At 42.3% G+C, this 20,993-nt stretch overlaps 1 protein-coding gene across 2 annotated transcripts; it reads right to left on the bottom strand.

Moving 5' to 3' along the window:
• Window positions 1-373: 373 nt before the first annotated feature.
• DCUN1D1 (defective in cullin neddylation 1 domain containing 1) lies at window positions 374-20,629 on the bottom strand. 2 transcript variants are annotated; one of them, XM_071566427.1, is made up of 7 exons: window positions 20,435-20,629; window positions 11,804-12,020; window positions 10,398-10,566; window positions 9,711-9,841; window positions 5,045-5,127; window positions 4,710-4,806; window positions 374-3,236 (listed from the first exon to the last, which is right to left on the bottom strand). In XM_071566427.1, the coding sequence occupies exons 1-7, from the start codon at window positions 20,435-20,437 to the stop codon at window positions 3,157-3,159; spliced, it is 780 nt and encodes a 259-aa protein (XP_071422528.1). In that variant the 5' UTR covers window positions 20,438-20,629; the 3' UTR covers window positions 374-3,156. The 2 variants fall into 2 exon arrangements, with proteins under 2 accessions (XP_071422528.1, XP_071422529.1); XM_071566428.1 differs by lacking the exon at window positions 20,435-20,629 and adding an exon at window positions 17,821-17,839.
• Window positions 20,630-20,993: the final 364 nt, after the last annotated feature.

Raw genomic sequence — 20,993 nt, 5'->3', positions numbered from 1 at the left:
CCAAATAAAATCTACAGAGACTTCTGGCAACGGTATTTAAATAAAGTGTGAATGACAAAAGTTTATTAAATGCATTCTTAAAAAATTATATCTTTCTTAAATAAGGATTTCTCAGCACGGATTTCATTGTAAAACAGTTTTGAAGCAAGTCATAAGTTACTTCTTAACAGGTCGATCAACACAAGTCACGTCACTACTGGAGGATGGTCTTCAGCCACAAAACCCCTGCAGTGTGTGGTGTCCTCCTTCACATGCCAAGGGACACCAGAGCGCCACTGGGGACTGTAAACATGTACAACAAGCAGTAGGCAAAGTGTTGGAGCAGTTTTTAGATTATTTTTTCCCCCAAAGAAAAAACAACTTACCACTAAACTGTATTTTATGCAGAAGACAAGTATTCCATGCTTTTATTCCCCCCCACTCGTTAAAACATTCCAGAAGTCTTACAAATAATACACTGAAACAATGCAGGAGAAGCCTCAGTCATGGCAATTTCACTGGAGCTTTATTGCCTCTGTTGGTAATGAGAGGGATTGTAAGAAGTTACATTTGAACTTACAGAGATATGCAAATGATGTTTTTTTACTAAATATAATCTTGAGATAAAGTGTTTTATATCAGGGCACTTCTAATTTTGTACATATTTTATGTATAAAAACAGGTTACAAACTTGATGTTTGCCTTCTTTTTTTTCCTTGACATTTGGCAAAATCAAATCTATCCATTTGTGGGGAGATCATCCAATTGAAGACAAAAGCACTTGAATTAAAGCAATCCAAGTAAGCAACTGGCTGCATTCTTAAAACAAAAAAAAAAAGAAAACCCACACAAATATATAAAGGAAAAACACACATGGCCACATCCAAGCACATTTCATACAAAATATTCCCTGTAACCAGGCATTTTGTCCTTAAAACAACACCTTGTTAAATCAATGTTTCTTTCAACTTCAGTCATTTTGAAAAACTTTTTTAAAATGCCATGATAGCACAAAAAACCCTTTTCTGCAACATAATTAGTCAAAGTTTTATGTATTTCTTTATAATTACACAGTAATTATAAGCATGTAGTACCAAACTCATGACAACACTATTTTGTTGAAAAGATCTTGCATTCAAAAGGAATAGTCTTTAGAACAACACGGCATTTTGCCACTGCCCAAGCTCAGACTTTGGAGCAACAAGTCTGTATTGGGGTAAAAAGTCAGTCAGGTCTCCTCTCCAAACACAGCAATACTTGAACTAATCAGTCTGAAACGGTACCCAAACCCTCAAGACAGAAAACAGCAGGCAGAGATACCTTGTCGAGCTTTTTTCCACCCCACCCAGCCCCATAATTGCAAGTCCCCATTTATATTTACACAAAATTGAGAAAGGAAATACTGAAAGCAGCAAAACACACAGTTTTTGGCATAGCCAATTTAGTAGCTGGAGAAAGTTTGCAATGTTTTTGTGGAATTGTGTTTTTGGAATAAATGCACAACTGGATTTGCTAGAAGGGCATTGCTGGAAGGGGAGCCTTATGGTCAGGGTATAAATACAAATTGCAGTATTTTTCAATTTTCCCCTAAAATACTTTCAGTATCTGTGTAAAAGTGTGCTGCTGTTTAGTGCAAGTGCCAGTGACTCATCTCAAAAATAATTCTGGCTTTATCACAGCACTATTTAGAGCACAAACTTAACCCCCTCTCCTCACTTGTAACGACGGTCTGTCCTCTCCTCTCCTGGAGCTTGTTGTTCCAGCTTCTACAGAGCAGGATTTATCAGATCTCACTGCAAGTAACTGAGGAGTGAAAAACCACAAAAGCAGCTCAAGAGTTCCTGTAATATTAAAAATAAAGAATTGCATCTGATAAAACCTGCTTTGAACCAAATGAGCTTGATTTAGTCAAATGCAGTAAGACAGAAGTAGTGATGATCAACAAAATAATTTAAACAAAGCCAGTGTAGTAGTTCGTATCTGATCTGTGCTTGTTTGGGAAAGCTTTACTCTTGATTTCTGTATTTGGCAACCACAGTGATATGTCAATTGAAGGAAAACTCAACAAAATAATTGAAAAAAGGGTGTCATCTGTAATGGCAGTACCTCTATGTTACAAAGATTTAACTTACTTGTCAGGATAATGGTTTCAAAACCAAGATTCCCATCAAACTCACCAGCTTCTTGTACAACAGGGCCATTTGCTTCGTCATACCCCAACCATAAAAGTTACACACCTCAATTTAAAATACTGTGTTGTGTAGCAAACAGTTAAGACACAAATTCATATATATTCAAGTTTTCGATTTCCACAGAAATGAAAAACCTTTCTTTGACAGACAGATAAGCATTTCAAAACTGTAATGAAATCTGATTTCTCAGAGAGTAACCCAGGGAATACTGGATGCTGTGAGGACACACAGCTCATCTCGCCGATGTCACGGAGGGCTCTGACATCACACACAGGCCCTGTAAGTGCACAGAGTTGTGTCAGAGCTCAGCTGCCCTCACAGCCAGCTGGGGCACAATCACACCAGTCAGGGAGGCACTGAGAGACCCCAGTATCAACAACCTTGGGCTTTCTTGCTTTTTTTTTCTGTAATTGTTTTTACCAGATACTCAAACTCACTTAGACAATACCTGCACTTTTCCAGAAAAGAAAAAACTCGAACCCAGTACACTTAAATACATCACTCTTGCAGGAAGTGCTATCAGTACAGTCTTTGCCACCAGCCCCAAGTGTATACTTAAGGATTCTTTTAAAAATTGTTTTGATGTTGATCTGTATAATTCAGATGCCATACAACAGTTGTCTGATGATGACCAGCATTGTGCTTTATGTGAAACCAGAAACCTCAAAATAATTATAAAGCTTCTAGGACTTATGGGAGATGAAACTAGAGTGATCCACCAACAAAAAAATAACTCCATGATGAAATCCACAATGTTGGAATTTTAACGGGCAAGAGTGATCCAGACTAGAAGAAAAGCCCAAACCACCAGTAGAAGAATAAAATACGATATGGTCCAAGATGTATCCTTAAAAGGTTTGTCTCAACCCTCAGCCACATTGTGAGGATTGATCTTCAGTTCAGTCCAGCCAGCAGAAATTGACTGTGCAATTTTCCATTTCAGATATTTGTACAGACTATGTACACTCTAAAGGGTCCTTTAGTGCTACACTGTTGTACTTTTTGTCCCAGCAATTTGAGGGCGTGCAAATTCCACAAAGTCATCAATAAGAACTGGCCATGCCCCTAAAAGATAAAAATACCAGAACGTAAGAACTCTGTTCAACAAGGCATTCCCTCAAAAGCTTCAGATCCAAACAGGCTATTCACTTTCCAGTCTTAAGCCAAGCAGGGTTTCAAGCAAAAAAATAGAATTTTATTTTCTTGCTTGAAATTTAAGAGCTGGTTAAAGATTTTTAAATCCTTTAAACTCAGTTAATACACATTTCTTTCAAAGGTCATCTTGACCAAATAAAACTGAAAAAATACCCCCACACCACTCCAAAAAAAAATAAAATTGACAAAATTCTAACTTGTAACTGTCCTGGTTTTGGCCCCAGGACTCAGACCTGCAAGATGGCAGCAGCTGCTTGAGGAATGTGGAGCACTGGCTGAAGCAGTTCCTGCTGGAAGCAGCAGCAGAACAACATCCCACAGCCCTCACTGCTCACAGCCTGGTTTGCAAGAATGCAAAGATCACCTGCTGGAACAGCACACTCAGCCACACCTGAGCACAGCCAAGCACACCCTGATGGTCTGATGGTCCAGGAGGCTCCTGCTACACCACATTTACTGCTCCATATTCCTTACCAGGAGGTGGTTAAAATACATAACAATATTTTACACATTATGGGCAGCCACAGCCAGAGAGTCTCCAGTCTTGTACATGATGGTCATGTGAAGGTCAAAATAATTATGGGTGGGGTTTTGGTGGGCTATTTTCTCCTTTAAATATTTTTACTGCATATTTTCTGCCTTTAGTCCTTCTAAACAACATGGATTTATGGCAGGCAGAGCACGTTTGCTCGATGACAAGGGAACGAGAACTGTCCATGACTATTAATGAAGCTGTAGAAGTTTGTTCCCCTCCCCTCTGCTCTGGAGCATCACAGGGGTACAGTTTCCTCCCCTCCCTGAAGGGATCTGCTGCCAAGGACTGAGGGGAATCAGCTGTTCTTGGCTACAGACGAAAGATCGATACAGAAGTTTACCAGAACCACATTTGGTAGGAAGTGAGTTTTGTTTAGCACACTGTGCACTGTGTAGCCCTGACATGGCCAATCCTCACACACCAAGGCAACCAAACAAAAAACGTTCTCAGCTATGAAATGCAATAACCAGAGGACCAGAACTGCCTGGGCCATGGGCACCTTCATCATTCCTTGGACCGAGGTGCCAAGAACTGCTCCCACCAACAGAGAATCCGTGGGGTTTAAATGGATAAATATCAGGGTTTGTCTCAAGAAAGAATCTGTGTCTCTGCTCAGACAGAAAAAAAAAAGAAAATGGATTCTAGGAAAGTTTCAGCATTTCTTTTTTAATCCTGCAGTAACAAACAGATGATTACAACAGGCAATAAAGCAGCTCTAGCTGGGCTTTAGACCACTGGGGACATTCTAATTGCACTGTTATTAGACAGCTGTGCCAAAGCAGATTCACAGTGATAAATGTAGCATACAACACAATGAGAAGGTAATGAAAGAAAATGGAAATGTTTACCTTCCTCATCATAATTAGACATATCATCTGCTATCATTGTACTAAAGTCTAGAAGAAGGTTCCAGGTATCCTTAGGAATTGATCTTTTATGATGTTCCTGTTTGGAGAGGTAGAAAATTTTTATTTTTAAAAAAATAAATTAAAACCCTATTATACATTCATTTTTCCTGTCTTGGACACATTCATATCCCCAAAATATACTTCTTTTGTACACACTATGAATATCTGGGATTTGGGTCAAGACAGTCTCTTTCATCTACTCCATAATTTAAACATGTTTATCTTTCAAGTTTTGAAAATACTGCAGTCCAGTTTATGTAAAGATTTAAACTTACCAACAAAAATTTGTTCCACAAGTCTAGAAATTTAAATCTTCCATTAAGTACTAAATTCCAGTAGGCAATGGCCATTTCTAAATCTGTAATATTAAAATATATTACTTTTAGTGATATACGTATCAAATAAATAATCTCCACAAATATCTCACACCAGGATGAACCATAATATATTCATAAAGGTGAAAAAATCAAACTAATGCAAATATACTCATGGATCCTTCACAAAAAGGCAACCATAAATAGTGTTACACAGATATTTTATATTTTGAGACTATCACTTGACACAGAACTGAAAATTGCCTGTACTGGTTTCTTAACATATCCAAAACACACAAGGACATTTCATATGCCTTTTGCTATATAACAATATTTAATTAAAAATCAGAGAAATAGCTTCAGTTTGGAAATGCTATTGACTTGAAAATTTGTGGCATTTTGTAGTGAGAACTGCTTTGGGGGTTTGGCTTTTCATGACTTCATTTTTAGAGCAGCCTTTTTGTAGGTGCTGCCTTTGTAACATGGCTTTTGTCAGTGCTCATTTCTGCAGTCAGATTTGTCTTGTAAAAATTTTATAGTGTCTTTAAGCAGTTGATGGTTGGTTGGTTTCTTGTTGGCATTGTTTTGGTTGGGGGGGTTGGGTTTTTTTGTTGGTAGTTTGGAGTATTTTTTGGTTGGTTTTTTCTGTTGTTTGTTGGGGGGTTGTGGTTTGTGTGTCTTGCGTTTTTTATTGTTTTGGTTTTTCCCCAAAGACTCCTGTTAAATTCCTGATGTTTGGAATCTTTCTCAGGACAGCTGAGAGCACCTGTCAGGCACCAGGTGCTGTTGGAGTGCAGCAGTCACAGGAAGAGACTGGTTAGTCCGGCATGGAGGGGAAGAGAAACACAACTCACCTCCCTGGAATGTGCTATGGGCTACACTGGCATGCATTTATTGATTAGTAGTGGCCATAACTTGTCAGCTGACAGAGAAATTTAGAACCCAGATATGGAATCACATAATGGTTTGGGTTGGAAAAGACCTCCGAGATCATCAAGTCCAACCCTTCGTCCAACTCCAGTCCCTTTACCAGATCATGGCACTCAGTGCCATGGCCAAGCTCAGTTTAAAAACCTCCAGGGATGGGGAATGCCCCCCCTCTCTGGGCAGCCCATTCCAATGCCTGATTACTCTCTCTGTAAGAATTTTTTTCTGATCTCCAGCTTAAATTTCCCCTGGCAGAGCTTGAGCCCGTGCCCCCCTATTGCTGAGTGCCTGGGAGAAGAGACCAACCCCCACCTGGCCAGAACTTCCCTTCAGGCAGTTCTAGACAGTGCTGAGGTCACCTCTGAGCCTCTTCTTCTCCAGGCTAAACACCCCCAGCTCCCTCAGTCTCTCCCCACAGCACTTGTGCTCCAGTCCCTTCACCAGCCTCGTTGCTCTTCTCTGGCCCCACTCCAGCCCCTCAATATCTTTCCTCAACATGTAACTCTTTGCCCAGTGTCACCTGCATTACCAGGAATTACCAAGGAATTCTGTGCTGCAGAACAAAACACCACTCACTGAATTCCCAAATTCAGTATCCCTGGCCAAATACACAGTGACCCTAAAAGGCTGCTCATGTAAATGGCCTCTTGTTTAAAAAAAGCTCTTACATATTTTGCAGTCCAGCAATTTTGTTCCAGCAACAATCCTCTTGTGAAAGAAGAGAGAAAAGGCACAGTATCAACTGCACCTCAAGAAAAAAGAAAAAAACCCCAAACAACCACCCAGCACCACCACTCCCTTCCCCCAGGATGCCCAAATACATAAAAAACCCCAGGGAGATAAATCTTGGAGGTGAAATCAACAGCAAACAAAACAAAGCATGAAATCTGCTTTGCTGGAGGGAAAATAGATGGTGATAGGGAGTTTCTGAATTGTTTAATATCTGATATTAACAGTTCTTCTCGCACAGCAGAGTCACTCTATAATGCTTCTGACCAAGGCAGAGAATAAAACTTGTGAGGGATTTCCCAGCAGCTGCAAAGGGGTGTGATGATTTCAGACAAAAGTGTCAGTTTGAGTCTTGAGAAGCAGAGACAAATCAGGAAGAAGTCACTACCCCTCAGTAAATAAACTGGATGTGAAAATGGCAAAACTCATTCGAGACTGTAAACGTTTGGTATCCCTTTAACAGGAGATTCAGTTACAACACGAATTTTAGCTTTCAACTAAAACTACTGGCTTTCTAAAAATTAATAGATATAAACTTCAGATGAAGCTGATCAGTTCCTGAAGGAAACAGATCACAAAACTAAGTGTTATTTACCTGTGCTGCATTAACAGTGTGCAAGGTCACCAAATCACAGCATGTTCACAGTGGTTTGTAAACCATCACTATAAACAAACTGTGCATTTTGACGTGTTTATTCAATTTTGAGATAATTCTTGTGGGTAAGCAAAGGCTGTTAAAAAACAAATCTCAGGATACTGCAACCTCAAACTTCTTGTATTAGCCCAAACATGTAAAGCACAAAGACACAGTGCCTTGGGACAAACTACATGTTTAACCTACATATTTTAAAAGGAATTTTATGAAATAACAAAAATGGAAGTTAAAGATATAATTTTAGGTTTTCATAAATGGAAGGATGCTCAGGAAAATCCTCATGGATCAAATATGAAAGTCTCCAAGTATCTACTCCATTTTGAGTTTTATCCAGAGAGATGCAAGAGAAGCAAACAACATTTGAGATGAACATCAGCTACAAGGTGTTCTCCAATGACGTGCAAATACCACAAGAACTTTTCAGGCATCCACAGTACTTACACAATAGTAAGGAGTTATGCAGAGGAAATACATTTCCAGAACTGTGCCTGAAGTTCTGCGCAATGTTTGCAAGATTAGAGACCAATAGACATTAAAATCAATTTGCAAGTTCATACAAGCACTTGTTTAGACACACCAAAATGAATTGCCTAACCAGGAGCACTTACTTTGCAAGCATTGCACTTCTCCCAGTATTCTTTTCCTTCAGGGTTTCTACAATTATTCCACCCTTTTGTAAATTCATGCCTAGAACTGTGTGTTATGAGCACCAGAAGGGCTGGTAAGCATTCAGATTTTCAGCTCAGTTCTGCCTCACTTCCAGACCCAGACTTGAAAAGAAAAGCAACCAACAAACCCACCTTATACTATGTATCTGCTCTATGGACCTGAGAAAACCATACTTTGTTAGAGCTTAACCTGCATAGAGAACCTTCATGATGAATGAAAAACAAAACAAGGGAATTAGTTTTCCTGGTAAATCACTTTTATGGAAATCTGTTCCATCTGGGACACTCCACAGATTCACATCTATACAGGCCAGGGGAGGGATTCAGAAAAGGAATGCAAGTCTTCCTTATGCCTTAGAAATATGGAGAAGAAAATGAAAGGTAAGACTAAATCAAAGAGTTCTATTATTCTGAAGCTTTGAGAAAACTGATGAAAAACGGTCATGTAATTATGGTATCACTGCAATTTGTCATTTCATTTTTACCCCCTTACAGGGATTCTACAAAATGCTCCTTGTTCTGTAAAGCTGTTTAAAGACTGAAAACAACAGACAAATGTTACACTGGTAACCATAAAAAAAATAAAGATCAAAGAATAAACCCCTGCAACTATTCACGATGCAGAACAAACTCTACACTGACACTTTCCACATCCGAACTTTTATCTTCCCACATTTTCCTTGTTGTAGCAGCCTAAAAAAATTAATCTGACTTTGAACAAGACACAAGAATCAGCCCATTCATTTTCTTGCATGATGCACATCTGACTACAACCATGCACAAATATTTTCCTACTGCTTAGCAGTCCTGTGCTTGTCCAAAGACAATGAAATTCACAATCCAATTAAATACAAAAAAATAAGATATAGAAAGATGTTTAGAAAAGCCAATATAAATAAATAAATAATAAAAGTAAAGCAGAAAGCTCATCTTTACACAGCCTGTGAGTACAAAGCTGTGACCTTAAGGCATTTTCATTACTGAGAAAAACAAACTCACAAGTTGCCAAGGAAGATCCTACCAGTGTTTCAGAATTTTACTTTTTCCACTTCACCTGTGACACCACCCAAAGCCACAGTCACCTCTGAAATAATGCAAATAGATTCAGTGAGGTGAGGTAAAACAGCAGCTGTAGGTGGACACCCTTTACCAAGGGCACAGCAATAGGCATCAGGCCCAGGATATAGGAATCCATTTGTACTATTCCAATTCTATTCTGCCAAGACATTTGCAAGCATTTCTGGGGTTGCAAGAGACTGCACAAGTGTGCTGAGAACGGTTCTACAGCTTCAATTTATACTAAAAGTAAAAATTCAATTAATCTGTTCAGTGCTGCAAATTCTAAGTAGTGTAATTACATCTTTAATGTAAGACTATAACCCATTGTGCTCAATGAACTGCACACACTCTTAGGGAAAGAATAAGAAAGAATTAACCCTCTCTCATTAAATGCTGTAGCCTTTATTAATGATGCAGATACCACTATCAATTTGAACACCTTCAACTGGCATCTTTCACAACACAGAGATGTATTTTATCCCCAGGGTGATTCCCTTTCAGACTCATTGGATCACAACACATTCACTTCCTGCTTTAAGCAGCCATTTCCCATATTTATGAACAAATGCTTAGGATTAAGAATACATACCTAAACCTTTCTGTCCCGGGTTCTTTGCAAAGTTGAAAGTAAACTGATAAAAATCCTTAAATCTTCCTGGCTCTTTTAATTCTTGTTCCATTTTAGGAATCTGGGCCTTCAGTTTTTCTATGCTGTCACATCTGCATTTTAAGAAGCACATTTATTCATGCATTACTCATTTTACCACAAAAACATGACTTACAATGTAAACAAAAATCTATAAACTGTGGAATACAATACAATTATCAAAACAAAATTCAGAACATTTTTAACAAGCCTATGGCTATACAGCAGTATTTAATTTCTTTGTTGTTCTTTCTTCACGCTGGATCTGCACAGACTACCTGACACATCAGATTCTATAACCCACAAGACCTTTAGAAAAATGTGATAAAGATCACTACACTCTCAGAGGGCAGAGAAAACCAGGTATGCCTGACTGCAGACCAGCACCTGTGCTTCCCCCTCCTGAGCAGCTCTGGCCAATGCCCGAAATGCCCACACAACCAAGGCCAGGGGCACTCAAAGCCCCCTTTCTCACCAAGCATCCAGCACACAGAGAGCAGATGCTGCATTTTTACAGGGGCAGACAAGGGATGCTGCACTCTGGGAAGTCTCTGAAAGGACTCGACTGAGGTTTCCTGGAATAGGACACTGGATCCCACTGTCAGCATCCAACACTTACTGAACACTTACCCCAGCTCAGTCATTCCGTCCATGAATTCCAGCTTTGAGAACTCACACTGTGTTGCAGCTCGGAATTTCCATGCGATGATGAGAACAGTAATGCTGGCTGGGTCAAGGGCTAGATCGTCACAGAACTGCTGTATACCATCTATTCCAATTTTATTTTCATCTTGAGGATCTTTGGGACATAAAAGTAAGCATCAAGAAAACAGCTATTTGAAAAAGCCAATTTGTTCAACAAGTATATTTAAGATAAGGAAACATTTTCAAGAAGCCATTTTTGGGATCAGTCTTTATAAGTGAGCATTTTAAAAACAAAATTAAATTAGTAGTCTCAATGGTTAAGCTTTAACAACTGAGGCAGTTACTGCAATAAAGCCTCCCATACAACGAAGCTCATGTTATTTTCATTGAGAGACAAAAGGCCCACAAACATTTGTTTTCTGCCTAACACTCTGTGTGACATTCTGACTCATCCCATACAGAGCACAGTGGTTCTCTCCCCCAGCACACTTAATTACTGGCATCTTTGGCGAGACCGACGATCTGTGTTCCATTATATGCAGTTGTGCAGTGCCCATTGGCAAGTACCAACACCCAAATCTGCCCATCAGCCACTACTCCACCTGCAGCTTTTTGCTTTTCCTGGCAGCACCAGCATGATGGGACTGGACATGGCAACCCCCAAGGGGAGGTTGTGCTGCCCCGTTACCAACTCCAAGGCAGGCAGGACACTCCTCCTTCCACAAAGGAATCAACAGCTGGTCTGCAAGTGAGATGCTCACATTTCAACTGCACTAACAAAGATCTACCAACGCAAGCCAACAAAGACTTCAGGAAAATGGTATTTGGATTATACACACATGAAAACTGACAGAAAACACACAGCTCATTTTTAGATTTTTTCTAAGTGTTAAAACACAGGATTTGTTCTACGGCACTGAATCCACTTTACTATTTATGGTACAGCATCATCAGTATCAAAACACTGGCTACCTAACAGATAAAGAGGTTTTCTTTTCTTTTACACTCTGTTTGTAATTATCTGAAATAAGCACAAGGTGAATAAAAATTAACCCATCCCTGATATGTGACCTCTCATTTTGTCAGGATCAAGTCCTGTGTGTTGTGCTTTCCCCAGGAGAATCAGCTAAAATCCTCATTAGCCATTACAACTGCTCACTCTACACACAATTCCAGCTCCACCCTAATCTTGGATAAATATACTTACATTTAGAGCACATACAGCAACTGCACATAACCCTTGTGAGCAAAGCCTATACATATTCTCAATCTAATTTGTATTATTAGAAATAGAAAAACATTTCCCAGCACAAGAGCACAGCACTAATCCACTGTAAGTAAGAATTTATACATGCAACTAGGAAATAAGCCTTAAAATTCAGGGTACTCACCTTTGTATCTGTTATATAGTTGTTCTAACTTCTTTCTGTCCAACGATCCTTTAACACTCTCTCGTATATAAAGTTCAGGATTTTGGAAGAAGTTGTCTGTTGCAACATCTAATTTCCAGTCATTCTGAGAGAGACAACTCACTGCTGTCTTTTCACTTGATTGTGTGAAGACCATAAACTGACGCACTTTATCCTTCTGTGATGATTTCAACTTGTTCTAGTGAAAACAGACAATACTGTAACTAGAAACACTTATTGGAAGAAAAAAAAAACAGTCCCGCTTACGTTGTTTAAATCAGTGCTTTTATAATTTTTCCAAGTAATGAAGATATCAAAATATTTGACTAACTGGCTCCACAGCTGGGGCAGAGCCAGCTGTTGAACAGCTCCCCAACACTGAGCAGCAGGACCAGGTCAGACCTCCTGAGGTGCCTTTCGATGGCAGCAGGGACCAGGCTGGGCCATCCACTTCAGGGAGCTGCACACCTAAATACCTTTAAGCCTGGTTTGGGTTTTTTTAAGACATTTTTCACTTTGAAGGTCCTCGACTCCACCTACATAATTTGCAAAGCATTCCTGTGAGGAGACATTGTCTCCATTTCACAGGTGCAGCAACTGAAGCTAAAAAAAAAAAAAAGGGTAATTCTGCCGGAGGCAGGCGGGGGAGTAGCCAAGGTGAGAGCTCTGGAATTCCAGGCCTCCTGCCCAGACCCAGAGACTTCTCTCTGCTGTAGCACAGAACTGAAGGAAGAACTTGCTGCCAGTAACTCATCAGCAAAGAGAGATTCCCAAGGATGTTTCTGATGAGGAGAACACTCAGCATTTCAAGGGTATGAGTTACACAGAACTAACTGCTGACCATGAGAGAGCAATCACACAGTTCCTGTGCTACATCCAAACTCAGTTCTAAACTTCACTCAATACAGTCAAAGCAAAAAGACTCCCCACATTACAACTTAATAGATAAAAGTAATGACAAAATTTTAAGTCAGACTGAACATATTACATGGCACAAACATTTAATTTTTAGTTTATCTGGTATTCTGAGATTGACCCCGAGATCAGGTCAGTTGGTTAAAACTTGGTTGCAATAATGCCAAGGTCATGGGTTCAATCCCCTGTGTGGGCCATTGACTTAAGAGTTGGACTCGATGATCCTTGTGGGTCCTTCCAACGCAGAATAGTCTGTGATTCTGATTCTAGTCAAAACTTGCATATTCTGTTCATTATTGTAATTGTAATTTCCATGGCTCCTTCTCAAGGAGTATGAGGGAAAAAAGGGCAAAGGAAATCCCAAGACGTGAGGAACTGTCCTCAGCCAAAGAAGGAATGGTTTATGAGCAGGATGAGCTCAACTCTTCATTCCGAAGAATAATTAGTGTCCAATCACATTAGGATGAGAAAAAAGAATTAACACTTCAGAACACAAATTCATCTGTCCTAAAAGTCAGATACAGTTTTTTGAGGCTTGATAACTATGAATGTGCACACTGGTACAAATATGAATACTGAAGTTACCAGGTTCAGGGTTACACTATTAAAAAAATACAAGAGCATCACATTTGGTTGAAACTGATCCACACATAATATATGGAACAGACCAATATCCTTTAATTCAAGTTCCCTTTAAAAATGAAATCCCCCCCTCAAACCAAGCCTATCCTGTATCTACAACACTGTGCTGAAGCCAACATTTTAGCTCACACTGCAGACTTAAAACACAGTGATATTCACAGAATCACAGAATCGATTGGGTCGGAAAAGACCTCCGAGATCATCAAGTCCAACCCTTGGTCCAACTCCAGTCCCTTTACCAGATCATGGCACTCAGTGCCACGTCCAATCTAAGTTTAAAAACCTCCAGGGATGGGGAATCCACCCCCTCTCTGGGCAGGCCATTCCAATGCCTGAGCACTCTCTCTGCAAAGAATTTTTTTCTGATCTCCAGCTTAAATTTCCCCTGGCAGAGCTTGAGCCCGTGCCCCCTTGTCCTATTGCTGAGTGCCTGGGGGTCGAGGTTAGTTAAGCTACACTTCTTTTTACAGTTATGATGAGTTGTTGCTTGATTTCAGTCTCTTGAACAAGTTTCTCACACTGGACCTTTTACTACAAACACATTTCTGTAACTCAGATTTTCCAAAGTGGTTCCAGGTGAAGGCCAAGCCATGAGAGCAGGTGGTGCAGCCCCAGTGCTGTCTGTCTGTGCCCACCTGGCCCCAGAGCTGCCACTCAGCACCTGCATGAGGGAGCCCAGAGCTGCACAAACACCACTGACAATGCCACGTGGAATGACTTCCACAAATGACTAGGGAATTTTCAGTTGCAGTTTTTAAGAATGTGTTGTAAACTCAGGTCTATTTTTAAAATGAACCTTTGAATGAAATCACAAATGCAGATGAAACAAGCCCAAATTTAATTTTCTCCATCCATTACCAACCTCCTCTGATCAGTTCCACACAGCCAGACTGCTGCATCACCAGACTCAGCTGCACTAAAGGGCAGTCACACTTAATTACCTGAGTTTTTCTAGTTTTTTTTCTTTTTTTTTTTTTAAACAAAGCTGGTGCCTTTAATCATTAGGTTTTTGTTTGGTTGTTGGTTTTCCTTTTTAACATGCACACAATAAGTATGCACAGCCCTTTTAATGGTGAGTGTTCTGTACATCCCCAAGGACTCTGTTCTGTCCTACTCCTGCAAGGGTGAACTCCAAAAGCAGTGACACACCCCACAGAGTCAAGGGAAAGGTTCAAAAGGGATACACTGTGCATGCCCAGGACCACAGAAGGTGGAGTGTTCTGCACGTTGTCACATAAAAGGAGAATACAATTTTTTACAAAAAATTGCAGCTTAAATCCCTTTTATGATAAAATTTAAATCCTACATATGCACATGAGATTCTCCTGTGCCAGGGGCTCCCTAAGTCATAGTAACAACATAAAATCTTTTTAAAAGAAGATCAAAATTGCCAAGAGTCACACAACTCATTACACTAATCAGTACAACATTTGGTAATATATTAAGATGCAATAAATCATACTGTTAAGCCATAACCTTTTTCTGGAATAATCATATTTTTACTGGTCAAATATGAGTTTATTTTCAGTGAAGAAGTGCCAAGGCCCTTTCTTTATATTTGATCAATGTTTCTGCAGAAGTTCCCCATCCCAAGTGACTGGACACCCTCTGAAGGCCTAAAACAGGGCAGCAAGAGATGGAATTACTGCTGAGTTTTTATTATCCTATTATAGCTCTTGCTTCAGGACATTAAAAGCCCACACTTCAAGCAGGAACAGGTTCCAAACCTTCTGCACTTTTAAGGACTATTTCTAGAAGCAGAGTGCTAACAGTCCATTATTGTTTCAAGTGCAATAGAGCAGCCAGAGCACCCCATAACCTTTAATCCTACAGTCATCAGGCAACAAATACCTCACACTGCAATTGTAAGCACGGTCACGCAACTCAATCTACTTAAAACATCTCAACTTTAGCTGAAAAGGAAGGTAGAATTTTATTTAACAGATATCTGTCTTGCTAATATGCACTAATGAAAATCAATGGAAAACAAATGAAACAAATTTCTAGTCTTACTCTTTGGGTTAAGGGTAAAATGAAAAATTCAGATCTTCAAGCCTTTGATCAAATCTGTGCAGTATCCAAGCTATCTTTCATAATAAGAATGTCATCAGAGAGAGAAGGTGATCTTACTTTTAAAACACAGAATAACTTCTGCAAATGAAAAGCCACATTATGCAGATTCATAAAACTACACTAATCCTAAAGAACACCTGATTCTGTAACATCAATTTTAAAATGAAAATATACCATGAAGTACCAAATTTGAATATTCTAATTAAATAACTTTTCCTTAATCAGATACTTCAGCAAAAGATTACAAATAAAAAAATGCTTGGGCTTTTATTTCCTGAAGTATTTTTTCCCCAGTCTAGTGAACATAAAAATGCTGGAACTGATCTACCACCTCTGACTACAACATGGTTTTTCCCTATCTTTGACTCAAGTTTTCAGCCAGCCCAGATTCAAATACCAGCTCCTCACACTGGTCATGGACATTTCAGGACAGCTCACAGCCCAACAAGGACTCCACTCTCCTGGGTAATGTCCATGGGAAAGAGCAGCATCCTTGGTCTCACCCTGCCTGAACTGGAGAGCTGAGAATCCCCACCTGAACCCTCTTCTTGGACTTTGCTCAAGGGTTCTATGTGAACACCAGTGAGGCAACCAGTGCACAGTCAGTTCTGCTGCCCAAAATTCCTCATGGCCCCCAAGGAAGGCATTTGGACAGTCACTCCTGAAGGAATAATTGCTTTCCACCTTTCCCTTCCCAGCCACCGATACAGCTGATCCGATTCCTGCTGATTTCACTGCTGACTAAAGGAATTTGAACGATGTGACATCTGTGCTTTTGTTTCGGGCAGGACTCAAAGAAAAGCCTGTTAAGTTCTCACGCACGTGACAGGTAAAAGCCTCTTCTAAAATAGCATCAACCTCCACAAAGTCTGGTCCCCTGTCCTGCTGCACTTCTGGCTGCGGGAGCATCCCTGCACTTCCCAAGGTCCCCACTGACGTCAGTCAACCCCTGGGTGGCTCCAGCCGCACTCACCGGGATCGGGATCGGGATCGGCATCCCCGAACCTCGCACGGGCCCAGCTCTGTCGCGACTTTGTGCGACATTAATGGTCAGGACAGTATTGCCCACGACAGCGACATTCCACCTTGGGCAGGATCCATTAAAGGAACAGACAAGACACCTACAAACAGCCCAGTTTACTGCTTGGATTCAACAAATACGTGGCTAAAGCTCAAAAGGCAAAACCATGAGCGTTTTGCTTTGTTTGGTAATAAAACAAGTCAATCACCCCAGAAATCTATGAATACACTTCAACGCATTTTAATCCACCAACAGTGATGGCACACATGTACTACCAAAAAAGAATCCAAGTTAACAACAAAAACAACTGAAGTAGATGGCCAGAGTTTCTGCATAATGTAAACAAACATGTCCTTAATTTGTTTTATTTTCCAAAGCAGTTTCTCTAAGACTACCAGGGCATTTTTAAGCTTCAAGTTTCAAACTGATGTGAAATCCATTTGTCTGCAGTGGAACAGATCAAAACTTAAACATTACAAAGTCTGTTGAGATTTCATAAAATCCAAGGAAAAAAATCACAAGAAACAAGCTGGGTTTTACACCCTCTAATGTTCTTCCAGTGGATAAAATCATTTTAGTATTTGCATGCAGGCAGAAGGTCAATATCCAGCTGCCCAGAAGACTGCAGGAGATGTAATGCTAATTCATGTTACCCTGAACAGTGAAGGAAACACCAAAAATCAGGGCTTTCCCAAACAGAAAAGGACAAATAAAGCAGTCAGTTGTTTACTATTCTTAGCTCTGGTCTGGGGCAGAAGCTATTAGAAATTGCATTCATACCATACATTTGCATTGGCACCGTAAAACATGAGTAAAATATCAAGAGCTACATAATAAATTTCACACCTTGTTCTCAGAGTAGTTCATATTTCTGAATAATTTTTTCATGGCTCTAGTTAAAAGTGATTTTACAGCCTTAGTTCAAAGGGATCTCTGGTAAGCTCAGAGAGGAAACAAGATCATGCACCATCTTGTCTAGCACTCTGACTGCTCTAGAATCTGCCAAGATCTGCAAGTTTTACTATAGGACACCAAACCCCAAAATACTTAATATCAACAAACTGCTACAGATGTGAATACACACCACAGAAAAAACCTTGCAGAACAGCTTGTTGAGTTAAACACTGCATAACAATGTCGTGAAGTACAATAACATTACAGGAGACAGCGTCAGACATGGAATTCTTGTAATACTGAATTTTACAACTTCCTGTCAGCTGAGGTTTACAGGAAAAATTATGTATTTATCAGCATGGAAATATTCTTCAGAGAACACCAGCTGGGTAATAGATAATGTAAACAGAGACAAGGTTAGCATTTGGCTCTGGATACAGATACGAATACTCACAGATTTGCCTCAATTGCCACATGTAGTCCTAAATTCCTTAAATCATTCAGAACAGTACAGGTAGCAGCTCATGTTGGAGAAGATGGCTCAGAGTAAAACGGACCACCTCACTGCTCTGCCTTCATTCGAGGGCACTCGCTTGTCCTCAGGATGAGGTGAAGCCGTAACACACTCACAGGGAGGGGGAAGGAGGCCACCCCTCCCGGCTGCTCAGCCAGCTCACAGGAGGAGTGCGTGGAAGAGGCAGATTGCTCTCAGCAACCCAAGGAACGCTGCCAGGGTGTCCTTGAGCGCTGCACAGAAAACATTTCAAGTAACCTAAAAGGCCAGAGTGAGCCCTGCAGGCTGTGTGGTGTCCCTTCCAGATACCAGACACAGTTGGGAGGGAGGAAACCTTCGTGCTGAGGGCGCTGGCCATACGGACACTGGTGAGACCAGGTGAGAGCCAGCAGTGCTCCCGCTGGCAGCGCACCATGGGCGAGCAGGAGCCAGGCCCCAGGGCAGGAGCCTGGACCAAACAGCACTCACTGTGCTGGACAAGCTGCCTGCCCTCAGGAACCAGGCACAGCCACCGGCAGGACTGGCCAGAGCAGCAATGCACATGGCCAGGAAAATGGGACAGTGAACCTCATGTTTCTGGACAGACACCTTCGAACCTCTGTGGAGAATCTCCCCACCTTTCCCTAACCAAGCAGAGGATTTTGACAAACCAAGAGCACAGGTACTGAATCCTTTGCCCGAGCACTAGAAACAATCCATACCTACATATTAACAATCCATTTCTACTTCCACAAGCTGCAGCCTGTCATTTAGCTCCACTTCAGTGTCTGTATCATCCTTTCACCTGCATGATGGAGTCAACAAGCACAACCTGGAACACAGTTGTTTGCAGAGAGCCCAACAACTCTGCTCTGGGCCATGAGGAGTATCCACATTCTCCCTCCAATCTGATAAACACCAACTTATCAGTATAGAATTGCTACACAGAATATGTCTGCTGATTCTTCAGTTTAGTATTTCCAAGAAGATCGAGCATGAGACAGAATTCTGCTGTTTCTCACAGAAAGCTGTTCTCAGAATAACGTTCCTCACTATTTCTGTAGTAACTTGGCCACTTATTACAGCATTGTTCAATTTAAATTTCTAACCACAGAACCAGCCAATAAAATATGCACATACAAGACACTGGCTGTGTGTTTGTGTTGCACATCTACACTGGATATACTGTGAGACAGCTCTAGGTGATTTTTATGGAAAAAAGTCTTCATAAAAAGTTGTGTAACGTTTCTTTGCAAGCACTATTTGAGACAGTCCCAGACCTGCAGAATTACAATAAGACACCTTTACAGTCTGAACTTTACCCAGACTTTAGTATTAAGCTCTCATAAAAAACACAAGTGAACATCTACATCAAAATATTCAAATAAAAATTATACTAGTAACATAATGACAAGTTTATTAGAGGCCTGCACACCACTAATTTAAATCCTGGCTAACCAAATTTTTATGCCAACATAACTCCAGCAATTAAAAGTGACACTAATTTTTTTAATATGTTTTTAACACAACCTGACAGAATAATATTAACAGCAGGTATAAGATATCCTTATAAGTGTACACCAGCAGATGTTAAGACTTCCACCTACACCCTTCCTAAGACAATACTGCTGCTGTATAGAAAAGTACTACTTTAAACTGCACAGGTGTAGCTAAAGCTGTACAACATTTGTATAGAGAAGGCTTAGAAGTGTGACTATAAACTTGTTCCCTCTGGTGCACAAGACACTGTGCAACAAACCAACAGGGACTCCCCTTATTTAAAGCAAAGGAATGTATTTTTCTTTTGTTTAAACATATAAAACCAGCAAGTTTTGTTCCAACCACTATGGCTTCCCTCTAGAAGAGGAAAGGGAGAAAGTCACTTCATTTGGGAGTCCACAGCAAATCCTTGGCCATAAGGAAGACAATATTACAGAGAAAATGCAAGACAGACCTTCACACGGTCCCAAGACCTTCAGAGGGAAGACCTTTGCAAGGTCCCCCTTTACAACATAGGAACCTCACCAAAACACAGAACAATTACCCAGAGATTCTCCAACATAACCCCAGCTCCAGAAGCATCAACACACTCAAGTTTCCCTGTGAGCTGACAGCATTTGAAGGGCTCTGAGACGCCCGAACTCAGGGAAAAGCCCCAGGCAGCTCCTGGCAGCCCCTGCACTCCCTCCCATCGCTGCCGCGGGCACAGGGCAGGCCCAGAGCACAGACCGGCTGCCACATCCCGCTCCCCCGTCCCGAGCCCGAACCCCGCACGGGACCCAGCGAGCCCCTCCCGGCGTGCGGGGCCTGGGCAGCTCCGGGCCCGGGCGGGATGCGGCGCCCCCCGCTTGGGCCCCTGCCCGGAGCAGCCCCCGCTGTCCGCCCCGCGTCCTGCCCTGCCCTGCCCGGTGCAGGACGAGGAGCCCTCGCCCCGCACACCGCACCGGGCTGCGGAGCCCCCGCGCCGGCGCCTCGGCCGCTCCCGGTACCCAACGCGCCACGAGCAGGCCCCGCTGCCCCCAGCCGGCCCCGAGGAGCCACGCCGGGCCGGGAGGGGCTCCGGGCGGCCGCTCACCATGGTGGAGGCTGTGCGGGCCTCTCCCCTCCCGGCTCGGGCGGACACTGAGGGCGGCGGCGGCGGCGGCGGCGCTTCCTCCGGCGGCGGCTCCGGCTCCGCACGGGCCCTTCCGCCGCCCGCCCCCGCTCATGCGCAGTGCGGGCGCGGGAGCTGCCGGGGCGGCCGCGCCGCGGAGGGACGGGCGGGCTCCGGTGTCGTGCAGGGACGGGCGGAGGGTCGGGCGGGCCCCGGTGCCGCTGAGGTGGGGCCGCTCGTGGGGGCTCGGCCCGGGCAGGGCAAGGGCAGGGACGCGGAACGGCCCCCCCGCCCCCGGGGGGCTCCGGGCTGGGTGGGGGCGCTGCGGAACAGCCGGGGGTGAGCGGCCCAGCGGCTCCTCCGGGGAGCGGCTGTTCTGTCAGGAGAGCTCCCTGTATGTGCTTAACTTCAGCATCAGAGTTCAGGGTGAGCGCCCGGCCGGCCCCGCTGCGATCCGGGGCGTGGCCGCCGTTCCCGCGGCCTGAACTTGGAAAGCGGCGAGATGGGAACAGCACCTCGGCCTTCCCGGGATGGACTCCCA

The sequence above is a fragment of the Pithys albifrons genome, chromosome 11 (genome assembly GCF_047495875.1).
Source record: "Pithys albifrons albifrons isolate INPA30051 chromosome 11, PitAlb_v1, whole genome shotgun sequence".
Lineage (NCBI taxonomy): Eukaryota > Metazoa > Chordata > Aves > Passeriformes > Thamnophilidae > Pithys > Pithys albifrons.
The sequence above is the reverse complement of the archived record's forward strand: the minus strand, read 5'-3'. Positions and strand labels throughout refer to the sequence as shown.

What these genes read in the sequence shown, in the direction of transcription:
- DCUN1D1 (XM_071566427.1), bottom strand. An exon ending in ACTATATAACAGATACAAAG is followed by an intron (nt 10,567 to 11,803) that starts GTGAGTACCCTG and finishes TATGTCCCAAAG; the next exon opens with ATCCTCAAGATGAAAATAAA. An exon ending in CCCGGGACAGAAAGGTTTAG is followed by an intron (nt 5,128 to 9,710) that starts GTATGTATTCTT and finishes TTAATATTACAG; the next exon opens with ATTTAGAAATGGCCATTGCC.